The sequence below is a fragment of the Olea europaea genome, unplaced genomic scaffold (genome assembly GCF_002742605.1).
Source record: "Olea europaea var. sylvestris unplaced genomic scaffold, O_europaea_v1 scaffold2077, whole genome shotgun sequence".
NCBI classification, from domain to species: domain Eukaryota; kingdom Viridiplantae; phylum Streptophyta; class Magnoliopsida; order Lamiales; family Oleaceae; genus Olea; species Olea europaea.
The window spans coordinates 1223-15757 of NW_019238692.1; the positions used below are offsets into that span (position 1 = coordinate 1223).

The following is a 14535-nucleotide window of genomic DNA, read 5'->3' on the forward strand; positions in this document are numbered from 1 at the left end:
AAAAAAAAATATTAATAAATATCAAACAGGGCTTAATGAGATTATTATTATTATTATTATTATTATTATTATTATTATTATTATTATTATTATTATTATTATTATTATTATTATTCAAGCGACTTGAGCTTCATCCAAGCTCCCTAACGGTAAGTTATGGTCAATCTAAAGTCGAGTTTTGACAGTTACGTTCATCACAAAATCTATAATTTTTAGTTAAAACAACCAAATTGGAGTTTTAGATTCTTAGTTTATGTTGAATTCGAATTTGTTCAACCTCAAACTCATTATATTTTATTCAAACTTGTTAGAGACCTACAATCTCGATTTTAAGTTCAAGATTAGGTTAGTAGGTTACTCAAATGATGATGAGTAAAAATCAGGTTTTTGATATAATAATTTAAATCTTAAATATCAGGGTCGAAGTTTCCTTAAGCAAAAATCAGGTTTTGATATAATAATTTAAATCTTAAATATTTCCCTCAATTCATTTTCAAACCCTAATATTTATCCTTCTCTCTCTACCGCATTCTCTACTTCTCTCTATCAGAAAACACCACCGAATTTGGTAGCTTTCACGACGGCGACGACGTCTGCAGCAACCTGACCAGCGGCGTTCTGTTTATCTTCTCTCTCTCTCTACTCAACCTCACTCGGTGGCTCAGTAGCGCCACTTTTCGATCTTCGAAGAACGATTCGCGATGCTACATTCTTCCATGCCGACTATTGCCAGCTTGGGGAGGGGGTTTGTGTTTTTTTTCTCTCTTTCGGATCTGAGGAGGTTGCTGGCGGTGATGGTGAGGGGGTGGACGGTGGTGGCGATGGCGGTTCTGTGGTTGGGTGGCGTTTGGACGGGGTTTTGTGTGGTGGTGGTGGTGGTGGTGGTGATGGTGTTTGTGTGGTGGAGGTTTTGTGGTGGCGTCTATGGTGGTTGAATTGGCAGTGATTTGGGGGTGTTTTAGTTGTGGTGTGGTTTTAGGTTGTTTTTGTTGGTTGTGTAGGGAGGGATGTTAGCGGCGATGGTGGATTTGACAGTGGTTTTGTTGGTGGTGCAGGTCGGGGTGTTGACAACGGTGGTGGCAGTCGACAATGGTGGTGGTCGTGGTGGTGTGGTGTTGATGTTGTGGTGCTAGAGACTATGTCAAAGTGCGGGTGGTGGCGATTGCAGTGGAGATTGTAGTGGTGGCGGCGGCAGCAGTTGTATGTGACCAATTATTTAGTTATCTGTAACCTAAAAATTTGATAACTTGTGACTTAAAAATAATCTGCAACAAACTAATTTGAAAATATGTGACCTAAAAATTCGATAACTTTGATTTAAAAATAATTTGTGACCAATTAATTTGAAAAACTGTGACCTATAATATTTTTTATTTGTGACCAATGAAAGAATCCGTGACCAATTATTTTTATAATATGTGACATTGTTATGTTAAAGTACACATTTGTGACCATAAATCTTATAACTGTGGCTCTAATACGCTTCATTAATAAAATATTTTTAATTAATTAACAGAAACCTAATTTTTGCATTTTAGAACTTTAGGCCTTGAATTTGAATTAGCCATACTTAAAGCATGGTTTATGAATTTTTCCCTTAGAAGATTATCCAACATTGTGGGCCACCACAGTATCTGAATCTACCTAATTGGAACTTTACACGTGGAATTTCTATTCATTTCATCCATTCCCGTGAGAGCAACAGATATCTAACCAATCAAAGAACGTCTTTCTAATTTTTGGGTTAATTGTTATTCTTAGTTTACACTTGAAGATAAGGACCAAGCTACACGCGAGATCCACTCGTCCCATGTGAGGGTGTGGTCGTCCCCGTGGTCATCGGTACGGGTCAAGTGGCTTAATTCTGGAAAAAAATAATAATTATGATGTCATTGTCATTGTCAAGTTGTAATGGTCCTAATTGGTTGTTTATTAGAGTTCTAAGTGAGTAGGATTGAACCTTGGGCTTTTGGGGTCTGTTTAGCATTACTCGAAAAATATTAAATCTTAGCTATATTTGGTTCATATTTATAAATTATTTATAAATAAATAAATAAATTTATTTATATATTTCAAATGATATTCACTTATCTAACTCTCATTTATATTTATTTGTAATTTAAAACATTTATAAACACTTTTTGCTTTTAACAATCTAGAGTTTGGACAAATTTATTAAATTGATTATTGAACTATTTATAATTTCATTTTCAGCCCCTTTATACATCCATTAAAATGAGTTTACTTGGAGAAAAATGAATTTTAAAATATTGATTTTTTGAAAAAGAGTGGTTAACAAGTATGACAAAAGTTTTGAGTTCACATATAAAATATTTTATTGTGTGAATGTGTAGTTAGAAATGAATTTGAAAAAAAAAATGTTAATAAATATCAAACAGGGCTTAATGAGATTATTATTATTATTATTCAAGCCACTTGAGCTTCATCCAAGCTCCCTAACGGTAAGTCATGGTCCATCTAAAGTCGAGTTTTGACGGTTACATTAACCACAAAATCTATAATTTTTAGTTACAACAACCAAATTGGGGTTTTAGATTCTTAGTTATGTTCAATTCGAATTTATTCAACCTCAAACCCGTTATATTTTATTCAAACTTGGTAGAGACCTACAATCTCGATTTTAAGTTCAAGATTAGGTTACTAGGTTACTCAAATGATGATGATTGAATGCCAATGATTACCATCGAGTTCCGATGAGATGGTTAAAATATGATGCAACAAAGTCCCTGTATGACAGCCATTATCCAAAAAAACTCTTTATTTTACATACTCATTTTCAACCATACATTCACACAATAAAAGTTGAAATTTTAATAAAAGAATAAAAGCCATAGCTTAATTGCAAAATTCTCTTAAGCTCGTGTTTGGTGAATATTAAAATAAGATTTTTAATATTTTATTATTTATTTATTTTTATTTTTTTTATAAAAGTTGATAATGTATGATTGAAAAAATTATGGATTCTATAAAATATGTGACTAAATTAATTGTTAACTTTAACTTTAATAAAAATTTAGATTTCAATTTTCCCCAAATAGGGACTAAGAAGGTTTCCTAGTGAAACACGAATCACAGACCTCCTAATTCATTTGAGATCCTCAAGGATTTATTTAACCAATTCTTGAACATGAATAGCGAACTGAGAAGATTCCCCTATCCTCCTTTCATATCGAATGATGGTATATAGTATTTACTAGAACACCAAATTAAATAATCATACCTGATATATTCAATTAAATGAATTACGAAACATTATATTTGAGTGAATTTATTATTTAATTACACTCAATTATCATGTAGACTACTACTCTTTCATATTTCGTTATCATGGTGCTTATAATTGAGTTTTAATTAATGGCATTCCGCTAAAACTGATGCAAAAGTCAAGAAAACAGTTCCATCAAATTAAATGATGTAAACTGGCAAGCAAATTTTGTGGACTCAATTTAATATTTAAAATATATGGCTGCTGTGCTCATCATTCTCGCCATCAAAATTCATCTACATACCCATCTTCACCACCTTCCAATGGCGACCAGGTCAACCCAATTGTACTCCAAAACCTCTGGATTTGTAAAATTCAAGGCCCATTTTTCAGACTGCAAAATATCTGCAGCACCAATAAATTTATATTCCACATTATTCTATTTTCTTGGTGGCCCCTTTTGTTGTTAAGAATGTTACTGTACTTTTTGGTATTTGTTACGTTAGAATATTGGGTTGTGTAACTTGTACCTTTGTATCCACTATTCTTTCCTTTGTCTGTCCTTGGTTTACTCCTTTCAGCTTTTTAGAGGGGTTCCTTTGGTTTAGTTGAAAATTTGACTTTTTCTTTATTCGATTTATGTTGATTTAGAAGGTGGGAGACAAGTATCAAGACATTTGACAATCTTGGGAAAATGGGCGTTCTTGAGAGTTCCCAGCCAACTTTCTCTAAAACGGGAGCAAGTTTAATTGTGTTTATGCTGGTGTTTGCTGCTGCTTATAGGAGGAGCAGATAGACAACTGACGCATCCCAATGAAGGTGATTTGTATTTTTTCGCCGCCTACTTTTGAGTAGGCATGGACATTTTAATCGGAACCGAATCTTTCAAACCAAAATCGGAGGTTCTGATTTGGTTCCCCCAAAAAATAAATTAGGAACCGAAACTGAGAACCGATAACCGACTGGGTTCGATTTGATTCTTGGTTCCTGAAACAGAACCGTGAATATTCGAGTGTAACCGATTTTTATTTTAAAAAAAAAAATTATTTACAATTTATAGGCTAAAAAATATATAAAACCTAAAAATCCTAATTTTGGTAGTAATTAGTCTAAAACTCTAAACTCTAACCCTGAAAAATAAGATTGGCTCTTACCTTTTTACATCTCGTCTTACATCAGATTGTTGCATTTCATATGTTATTATATATTAATGTTTACAATTTGATTTTTTATAAATCAAAAATTTCAAACGAATTGTGGTATAAGTTGACGAATCAAAAAGTTTATTCCTTGCAATTCAAGTTTTTTACTTTCTTGTGTTGTTAATAAATTTAAGTGATTTTTTTTTTTTCATAATGCATGACAATTTAATTTGATATATTCATTGCTTGCGTTGTGTTATACATTTTTTGTTATCTTGAGTTCGCGATTCTCTTTTTTAAATATATACTTTTTAATTTTTATTCAAACGGAGCGAGTTCAATATGTGGACCGTAATTTTTTTGATACTATAATAGTTATGTATTTAATTAGTATTTTTTATATCAATTTGTTTTAAAAATAGAAAAATTTAAGCATTGTTCATAATTAAATTATATGCCTAGTATGCCTCTGATCAAATAAGACTTATTAAGAAAAATAATTTTTTTTAAATTATAATTTCATTTTTTATCTTTATTTTATTTTCTCCTATCTTCGTGGTATTTAGTATCCAATATTTTGCTCCTTGAAATTTCTTAATTGAATTTTTTTCATTGCACAAATATTTTCGAATAATAGCATATTAGATATATGTACCAAAAGGGTCTATGTGAAATATTTATTAAATAAATGTATATAAAAATGTTACGGGTAGAACCAAAGCCTGAACCGATGGTTCGGGGTTGGTTTGGTTCCAATATTTACAAAGATCCGAAGGATCCCATTTGCGAAATATCCAAAGTATAATGGGTGATTTTGGGTATTGAAATATCCGGACCGATCCACTCGATTCCCAAGCCTACTTTTGAGTTAGTTTGAGCATGCTTAGGATCATCAATCATGTGTTATATTATGTGCAATTACTTATTCCTCTGATAAGGGAAAGATGACACTTGATCGTGGGAAAATACGATGGAGATCATGATCTATCATTTTGTTACTATTTTTCTCTAGTTGTAATTCTAGGATTTTTACTTAAATTGGATTTAACAAAACAAACGAAGTTTTAATTTCTCTTTTCTACATAGGATGCATTTAATTTGCTGTTTTCAAATTGTTTTCAATTTTGCAAAACACCCAAACTTGTTTGATGTGTTATTCTTGAAAATGCATTTTTGAAAATATGGTAAAATTATAACATATAATTTTGAAAACACTAAAAATATGGAAAATTAATGTTTATTTAAATAAAATTCTAAAAATTAAAAATCCAAAAAAATGATAATTCTAACAAATAAAAATAAATAAAAATTTGGAAAGAATAGAATCTAAAATTCTAGAAAAATAATTTCTAAGAACATGAAATTCTAAAAAGTGAAAAAAAAAATCTGAAAAAAATTATAAAAAATAAATAATTATTTACATAAAAATTCTAAAAAAATATTTAAATGAACTTAAACAAAAATATTCTCAGCAAAGTCATTACTTTTTATTTCCTACATATTGCCTACCCAATTTATTATTATTTTACTTTTCTGTAGCCAAAAAAAAATATTGTAAAATTCACAAACTTTAATATGTAAATATTACTTGATAATATGTAACATATAAATGTTCTATTGTACTGAATAATCAAATTTCGTGAAATACAATTTTTTAAAAATTTTAACCAATTGTGTTCTCTGCTTTTCTGCTTTGAGAAATAGTTTTTTAAAATGACAAACCAAAAGCCTTTTTTAACAATTTTAAAACAAATCCTCAAAAGAGAAATATAAAAATGAACTCAAAACTTAAAACTGAAACACAAACAAAACGGGGCCTTAACTTTTATGGGCGAATAAGTAAGCATAAGAAAATCAAGGCTTCTCATTGTGTTTGGGCATCCTTGATAATACTCCCTTCGTCCCATTTATATAGGTTTAGTTTTTTTTTTTTCTTGTCCCAAAAATATAGTTTTATTTCTTAATTTAGAATATTTTGTTTTGTTTCTTTACTAATATACCCTTATTTAATTTGTCTAGTTACAATCAATTTGTTTCCACTTAATTTTCCTACTTCTTGAAATCAATTTTCAGAGTCTTTACTAATTCCAACAATAATTTACTACTAGTTGTTGAAAACTAAATAGGGATAAACTAGGAAATTTTTTAGTGAAAATTATTTCTTTTATAAAATTAAATAAGATTTCTTAATCTGTGTGAAAAACAAAACAAACATACATAAATGGAACGGAGAAAGTATAAATTAGTGACAAGACTTAATGCTGGTGCATTGTTGAATTTCTAACGAATAAAATTGTCATAAGGTTCAAATTAGACAGTAAATTACCATGTTATTTTTCCCATAACTTGGATATAATAGCGGTTTCTTTGATCAAGAACTACTCACACTCCAAACATTGATAAAAATAAATAAATTGTGCTACAATTTTATCACTAGTTACGTTTAAAATGAATGTAGAATGGATTTCTATTTAATTCAGAATTACACTAAAACTCAATGACACACATTTACTATCAACATGTTTTCCTTTTCTGTGTTAAGAGATAAAAATTTCACATCGGTTAAATACCGAAATATTGACCAACTTAAAAAGGTCTTTGACTACTCCGTTTAATAAAGTTGATCTTATTAAGATGGATTCCAGTCTTAATATGGTATCAGAGCCCATTAAACTCTAACGAGCGATTCGATCCTATTAAGACACAATAAATGAGTATACGAATTTCAAGATTTGTCTGCTCAAACGAGCCACCATCTTGCGGGAGCATGTTAAGAGATAAAAATTTCACATTGGTTAAATATCGAAATATTGACCAACTTAAAAAGATTTTGTGCTACTCCTTTTAATAAGATTGACCTTATTAAGATAGACTCCAAGTCTTAACATTCTGTGTTAACCAATGTCCCTCATTTTACCTACATTTGAAATGCTTACCACCATTAATGAGGTTTTGAAACCTAATGTAATTGAATATCTAATGAAGATTCTTACTATGGTACTCGGACATGGAATTTAAGAGTTTAATAATGAGATGGTGATGTCTTTTGATATAAGATCACAGCCTATCTTTAATATTTTCTGCAGTGAATGCATTGCGAAACATCCAAAGAAGTTTGACAGACCCAAATCGGAATCTTCACAATTGGAACAGGGGGGATCCATGTAATTCAAAATGGACAGGGGTTTATTGCCATAACAGGACAATGGATGATGGTTATCTTCATGTCAAAGAATTGTATGATTTTAGTCCTTCCCCCTCCTTTTTTTTACTGTATCATAATTTGCAGATATTAAGTATGTTAAAGGTACAATGTACTTTTATTGCTTCCAAATTATTAAAATTGTATAACTGCGCATTTATGTTCTTATCTGATTCTGTATCACTTGGTGTCAAAATTCATCTTCATAAGTAAAAGACTATCTTTAGGGATACACTTTTGTAGGCCGACTTTTTCCTTTGGGGTCGTGTTCATGAGATCAACAGGTTACCATGACTTGGTCCTGAAAAGGGATGTTAATGTGATAAAGGTAACCTTTCTATCGTCTAAAAAGTTCGATGAAAATATATAGACTTCTGTGATATGGGAACTGTACATGTAAAGAATAGTTTGTTGCGGAAGCTCTCTATGAGAGTGCCTAGATTTACCACAGCTATAACACCGTCTACCACTAGACTTGTCCCGCCCTTGCCCTTCTTCTTATTACTCTCATTACTCGAGTCACTACTTGAATCACTACCGTCTTGAGCTCTACTAAAATTCATTTGCTTAAACTTCATCATATTCCTCATCAAATGTAACTCACCACTCCTCTTATCCTCTTTTTTAGCCTTAATTTCCATCTACTTACTCCTAAGTAAGTCTAAGACAATCTCGAGTGTTAAGGTGTCCCAATCGTATTTAATTGCATTTTTAACCTCTTTATATGAATCTGACATGGAATTTAGCAGGTTAATAGCCTTATATGTTTTAGAGACATTTTCATCACAATTAACAATATTTTGAACTAAATTGTTAAAGACATCCAGATTGTCGTCAAAATCCTTTGAAAAATTCATTTTAAAGTTGAAAAATCGTTCAAGCAAGTACAATTTATTAAAAGCGGATTTAAGCAAATCTAAGTCCTCCAACTTTTTTCAAAGTTCTTTAGTAGATTCAAGTTTTCCTAGTTTTTTCAAAACAGTATCAGATAGGTGTAACATAATTGAAGTGTACGCAAGTTCATCATACACTTCTTTTTGTGCTTCTATTAAGTTTCCAGGAAATTTGTCATCTATGGCTTATGAATTTTTTTGTTGGGCCAAAATATCCTTCATCTTTTATTGCCAAATTGAAAAAAATCCCTTTCCCATTAAAATGTTGGAGAAGCTATCTCTAAGGATCTTCAAATCGATGGTTTTTGGGGCTCAGTTCAACGTACCTTTTTCTACCAACAACCAATTCAACTGGCTTCGATCCACAACCAATATTATTCACCTCGATTGATATTCAATCTTACCACGTAAGACAAGAAACGGTGATGATTTGTGGCCACGAAGATTAGGAGAAAATACCACAAAGGTAGGCTATGAAGGAACAATTAATTACACTAAGTAAACAAGCATTTTGGATACTTCTAGGGGCTGTTTTTCACACACCAAAGGGGGCGGCCGAATTTCTCTTTTTCTCACACAAAAACGACCCAAATCATACTAGAAAGTGATTAGGGTTATAGCCTTATATATACTCTAGGGTTAGGCTTTAAGTTGAACGTCTAAGAAACTTAAACAGGTCAAGATTCAAGCCATTCAAGAGGGAATACAATTAGACCAGGTGGAGCTCATGGACTTGATTGTTGGACTTGTTTTATTCGTCGGCCTATGCCTATGAAATAATAAACCCACGTTAACATCATAACCTATGATTTATTAGGTATCAGAAAAACCCATCACAGTTCAAATTTACCTGAGTGAGATTCCAAGGAAGATGCTTAATAGTTTTAAATTGTGGATATGCCAGACTTTCTTTGGAAACATTTTACAAAATCTGTATATTGCTAACCGTATAATTAGTAACTGAGCATTACTGTCTTCCTTTTTGTTTTCAACAACAGGTTCCTACTAAATAGGAATCTATCAGGAAGCTTATCTCCACAACTTGGACAGTTATCTTATTTGGAGATACTGTAAGTTAGATATTTAATACACACCTCTTTTTTATTTGTGCTTATTTATTTTTCTCAGAATGTTACCTCCAAAATTTTCTCTACCTATCTGTGTTGCCTTCCCTTTTAAATTAATTATTTTTTATTGTTCTCAAAGGGACTTTATGTGGAACAAAATTACTGGGAGTATACCTAAGGTGATAGGCAACATTACAACGTTAAAATTGTTGTAAGTTGAAGCAGTTCTTTACTAGATTATCCTTTTCACAGTTCCTTTCTCTTCTACTTTGCTTAATTTTTGACTAGATGCTCATTGAAGTAGGGGAAACCTTATAAATCCTCCTAAGCAATCCATTATATTATTTGCTAATTCTCGACAGAGGCTTCACCATGATCTGAACCATTATGTTTTTACTTGTGCTTTCCTTTCTTTGGTTCCAGGCTTCTGAATGGAAATCAATTGACAGGTTCCTTGCCCGATGAGATTGGTTTTCTTCCAATCTTGGACAGGATACAAATTGACGAGAACAAAATATCTGTATCTATACCCACATCATTTGCTAACCTGAGCAATGCAAAGCACTTGTAAACATTCTTCATTATTTCTAGGCATTTCTGTTTTTTCTTTGAGAAGCTGTTTCCGAGGTATAGGGACCTATGCTGTTGCTGCCTCTTCGACGTTGTTAATGCATTTTCCTTCTAATTGTTCTTACTTGAACAGCCACATGAACAATAATTCACTTAGTGGGCAAATACCACCACAGTTGTCCAGACTTCCAGAGCTTGTTTGCTTGTGAGTTAAAGATATGAATCCTTTAAACCTTACCCTGCTTCTTGAACATCTGATTTTAGTTGATAAACTGAAACCTTGAAGGATACTTGACAATAACAACTTATTGGGATCTCTTCCGCCAGAGCTTTCTGAAATGCCAAAATTGCAGATACTGTATGCATTCTTTCTTTATTAGATGTATTACTTTGGTTATTCCATAATGCTGGGATTTTTCTGTATCAGCCAGCATGTTTTAGAATTATTATTTTTTTAATGCTTGCCTTATTAATTTGCTATTGATCAATGCTATGAGTTTAGAACTAAAAGCAACTCCGTTTTTCTTAGCAAATGAAAAACTTTTGAATCCGAAATGAACCTCTAAACAAAGTCTGAAGTGGAAAAAAATGAATGGTAGTATGTGTTTGAAGTCTTAAATAGCTATTAATAAGTTGTATATCACTCTTGAAGACTTCACTGGAATCATAATAGAACCTATCGGAGCCATGACTTTGTGTCTGTCCAGCGGGTATCTTATTTCATCCTAGTTTTGCATTCATTATCTTTTAATTTCAGTTTATTTTACAGTCTAAAATTAATCAGCTTTGACCATCCATTTGCAAGTGATAAAAAATTGAACATTCAAATCAGATTAACAGAGAGGGGAAAGATGGAGTAGCTAATAAAGATCGAAAGATTTCTTCCGCTCCCTATAAGAAACAAACTGATAAAAATAAGGGTTTATTGTAGGAAAATCATGTGATTGGATCACAATACAAAGTATTGACATTTCATTTCAAAAGGCTAAATTTTTAAATAGTTTTTCTCTCCTCCATCTTATGTTTACTGTGCTTTTCATTATGCAGATGTTGATCTATGAGTTCATGTCTAATGGTACCTTGAGAGATCACCTACCTGGTAAAGTGCTCTTTTTCAAATTGACCTTTTGTGTTTATTTCTCAAATTCATGGTCTCTTAGTCTGTCCTTTTGTTGCTTACGAGACTGCAAACCTCTATACTTCTTCAGACTAGATCATACACACACACTTTAAATAACATGTAAATTGGGTAATGTGCGACTTACAATTTTGTTTTCTTATTTCTGTCCTTCGAACCCACATAATCGTCGTACTGTAATTTAACCCAACTTTTCGTTTTAGGATTACATTTTGATTCCAAAAACGTTCTTAAGCACGTGTTCCTCAAGTTCTTAACGAGTCATTTAAGTATTCAAGCGAGTCCAAAAGTAGACAAGTAACAGAAAAATTTTACTGATTTAACAAGACTTCAATGTTTGAGATATGCAGGAAAGACCAAATTGCCTTTGAGTTTCACTATGAGAGTAAAAATTGCACTGGATTCAGCCAAAGGCATTCTTTACCTACATACGGAAGCAAATCCTCCAATATTTCATCGGGATATCAAGTCAACCAACATATTACTGGACCGTAAGTTTATCGCAAAGGTTGCTGATTTTGGACTGTCACGGTTAGCTCCAGTTCCTGAGCTTGAAGGAGGCATCCCTTCTTATGTATCAACGGTTGTAAAGGGGACTCCGGTAATGTTATTTACAAATGCAAGTTTGAATATTTATTTGAAAATGCAGCATCTAGTTATTATTTCCTTATTTATGTTTTTCAATTTCAATATTGTGACGAACAAAATAAATTTACGTGTCATTAACAAATGCGCATGCTTGATCACTACAGGGATATCTTGATCCAGAGTATTTTTTAACGTACAAGTTGACGGACAAAAGTGATGTTTACAGCCTTGGTGTTGTCTTTCTCGAACTGTTGACAGGGATGCACCCAATTTCACATGGGAAAAATATTGTTCGGGAGGTGATGTATTATTACAATCCATTTTTCTCTTAGTTTACTAGAATAAAGAACATCACTCTATAAATTTGTCAGTCATACTAGTTTATAATTGTTAAATGCTTTCTCATTGTTGTTCTCTTTACTGTTTTAACTTTTAAAACCCGGCTCGGGAACTTGGAAGAGGTATAGAGTCAAGAGGCAAAGAGTTTAATGGCTATCGAATAGGATGTCATTAGCAATTAATAACCGTTTTATGATGTTTAATGCCAATCAAATAGGATGTCAGTAGTTAATTTTCATCAATATGAAAACAAAACCAAATATTAAGGTTTTATGATGTTAATGTTCATAACATAGCATGATTTATTTCAATGTCCACCCTACAAAATATTTTTCCCCCCCCCCCCCAAAAAAAATAATAATAAAAATAAAAATTGCAACTAAACATTTGAAGCTTAATATTTGGTCTATCTGTGCAGGTCAACATTGCATATCGTTCGAGTATGATATTTTCTGTCATCGATGAAAGAATGGGATCTTATCCCTTTGAATGCGTGGAGAAATTCATAAAACTAGCTCTTAAGTGCTGTCAAGACGAGACAGATTCTCGACCTTCAGTGGCAGAAGTGGTTAGAGAACTCGAGAACATATGGCTCATGATACCTGATTCGGACACCAAGATATTCGAATCTATAGACATTGATCCCGAAAAGGATATCACTCCACCATCTTCATCGAATAAACTAATGCATTCACACGTTTCACAAGATATCTCAAGCAGTGATCTTGTCAGTGGAGTTATTCCCACCATTACACCAAGGTGATAATACAAATACAGTTCACATTTTTTGTCTATAAACTATACCTTTTCCATTAGAGGTAAATCGACATAATTCTATATAGTCATTCTGTTTCGTTTGTATTGTGAGCTGTTTAGTGTTTTTTAGTAATACCTATGTACATACATGATAGCTTTTATTTAAATCCTAGTTATTTTCTTGGCTCCGACGCAAAAATAGTAGCTGGTTTTGGTCTAATATGCTGAAGCTACATAGCTCAAATGCGGAAAGGTTTAGCCCCCGTTTGGCCCCCTTTAAAATTCATCAATTCAATTTAAATTTCTCTCTCTTATTTTCAACCACACAATATTCAATAAAATAATATTTCAAGCAAATCAAAAACTTTTCATTCTTTTACAATCATCCGTTACAAAAAAATACTATTCCCCCATTATAAATTCAAATAATAGGGGCCAAATGGGGGCTTAAGGATAAACATCCATATAAAGGCCCCGTTTATTTCCCATTCTTTGGCCAAAAAAATGAAAAATATGATCGTTGTCCATCACATCAAATCACCATATTTGACCTCCTCTCCCTTATGTGGATCCCGTAACGACTATATTTTTCATTCTAATTCTTATAAGAAGGAAATCAAACGGGGGCTTTAATTCTGGACATGAACAAGGCAAATGTTACCTGGGATATCAAATAGGCTGTTTAGATAGCTTCAAAATCCCCAAATCCTCGAGAAGAATTAAAAAGAAAAGGTTTAATTCTAAACTAATGAATTTCTTGAAAGGCACTGCCATGAACAAAAAACTTGATCAATGTCTACTGTGAGGGATTACAGATTTTGCTGCTACTATTGATTTCATATGTGAAAGATGAGATAGAAAATAAAGTACCTCGAATTGTCTTTTATTGTCTAAAACGTCTGATAGCAAGCATCTTCATAACTTTTGGCACTACTTTCATGCGCCATTGATTACCAAATGTATCTTCATCGATTCTAAAATCACAAAGAATTGTAATGGTCAATTGAAAGACAAATATATGGTCGTCATTTAAAGTCAAAAAATGCCCTTTTAAGCACAATCATTCATTATGTAAATGGTTAAAATTAAGAAAATGGTTACGAAATCAATGATTGATACAATGATAAAATAAATTTGTGTTTGGAACACTTACTGAAATTATAATTATTAGCAAGAGAGAAGAATGAATTTAGCCCTTGTTTGAGTTCTATTTTCTAACAAATTCATTTTCGACTATATATTCTCCCAATAAAATAATTTTACACGTAAATTCATAATTTTTAACATACCATTCTCCAAAAATCACAATTACACACCTCATTTTTCACAATAAAAATGGGGCTCAAATTTTGGGGGTGGGGAGAGGAAGGTGAAAGCGCCACTTTTACGAAATTCGAAAGGTGTGTGATTCCTACTTTTTAGGGTTTGGATATTTGTCATTTTGAATATATAGGAACCATTAATTTATAATGTTGCTTGTCTTGACCCATATGGTATGGTCAAAATTCTAAATACACAAGACATGAAGGCTAAGCTTTAAACCTTACAAGTTAAGACATAATATTTGTTTTACGTAGATAAAATACGCAAACTTTGAAAATTTATAAGAACTTA

The 14535-nt window shown here is 32.1% G+C and overlaps 1 protein-coding gene across 1 annotated transcript in view; it reads left to right on the top strand.

Moving 5' to 3' along the window:
- LOC111379990 (probable LRR receptor-like serine/threonine-protein kinase At1g06840) overlaps nucleotides 1–13107 on the top strand; it is a gene marked incomplete at its 5' end in the record, with an annotated part of 13422 nt that extends 315 nt beyond the window's left edge. Inside the window, 16 exons of the mRNA XM_023003441.1 lie at nucleotides 782–907; nucleotides 980–1055; nucleotides 1148–1200; nucleotides 1762–1842; nucleotides 3976–4045; nucleotides 7455–7605; nucleotides 9462–9533; nucleotides 9670–9741; nucleotides 9954–10097; nucleotides 10234–10305; nucleotides 10387–10458; nucleotides 10753–10810; nucleotides 11148–11199; nucleotides 11589–11839; nucleotides 11991–12125; nucleotides 12584–13107. Coding sequence (XP_022859209.1) covers nucleotides 782–907; nucleotides 980–1055; nucleotides 1148–1200; nucleotides 1762–1842; nucleotides 3976–4045; nucleotides 7455–7605; nucleotides 9462–9533; nucleotides 9670–9741; nucleotides 9954–10097; nucleotides 10234–10305; nucleotides 10387–10458; nucleotides 10753–10810; nucleotides 11148–11199; nucleotides 11589–11839; nucleotides 11991–12125; nucleotides 12584–12928 — 1830 coding nt within the window. The remainder of the gene's footprint in view (nucleotides 1–781; nucleotides 908–979; nucleotides 1056–1147; nucleotides 1201–1761; nucleotides 1843–3975; nucleotides 4046–7454; nucleotides 7606–9461; nucleotides 9534–9669; nucleotides 9742–9953; nucleotides 10098–10233; nucleotides 10306–10386; nucleotides 10459–10752; nucleotides 10811–11147; nucleotides 11200–11588; nucleotides 11840–11990; nucleotides 12126–12583) is intronic.
- Nucleotides 13108–14535: the final 1428 nt, after the last annotated feature.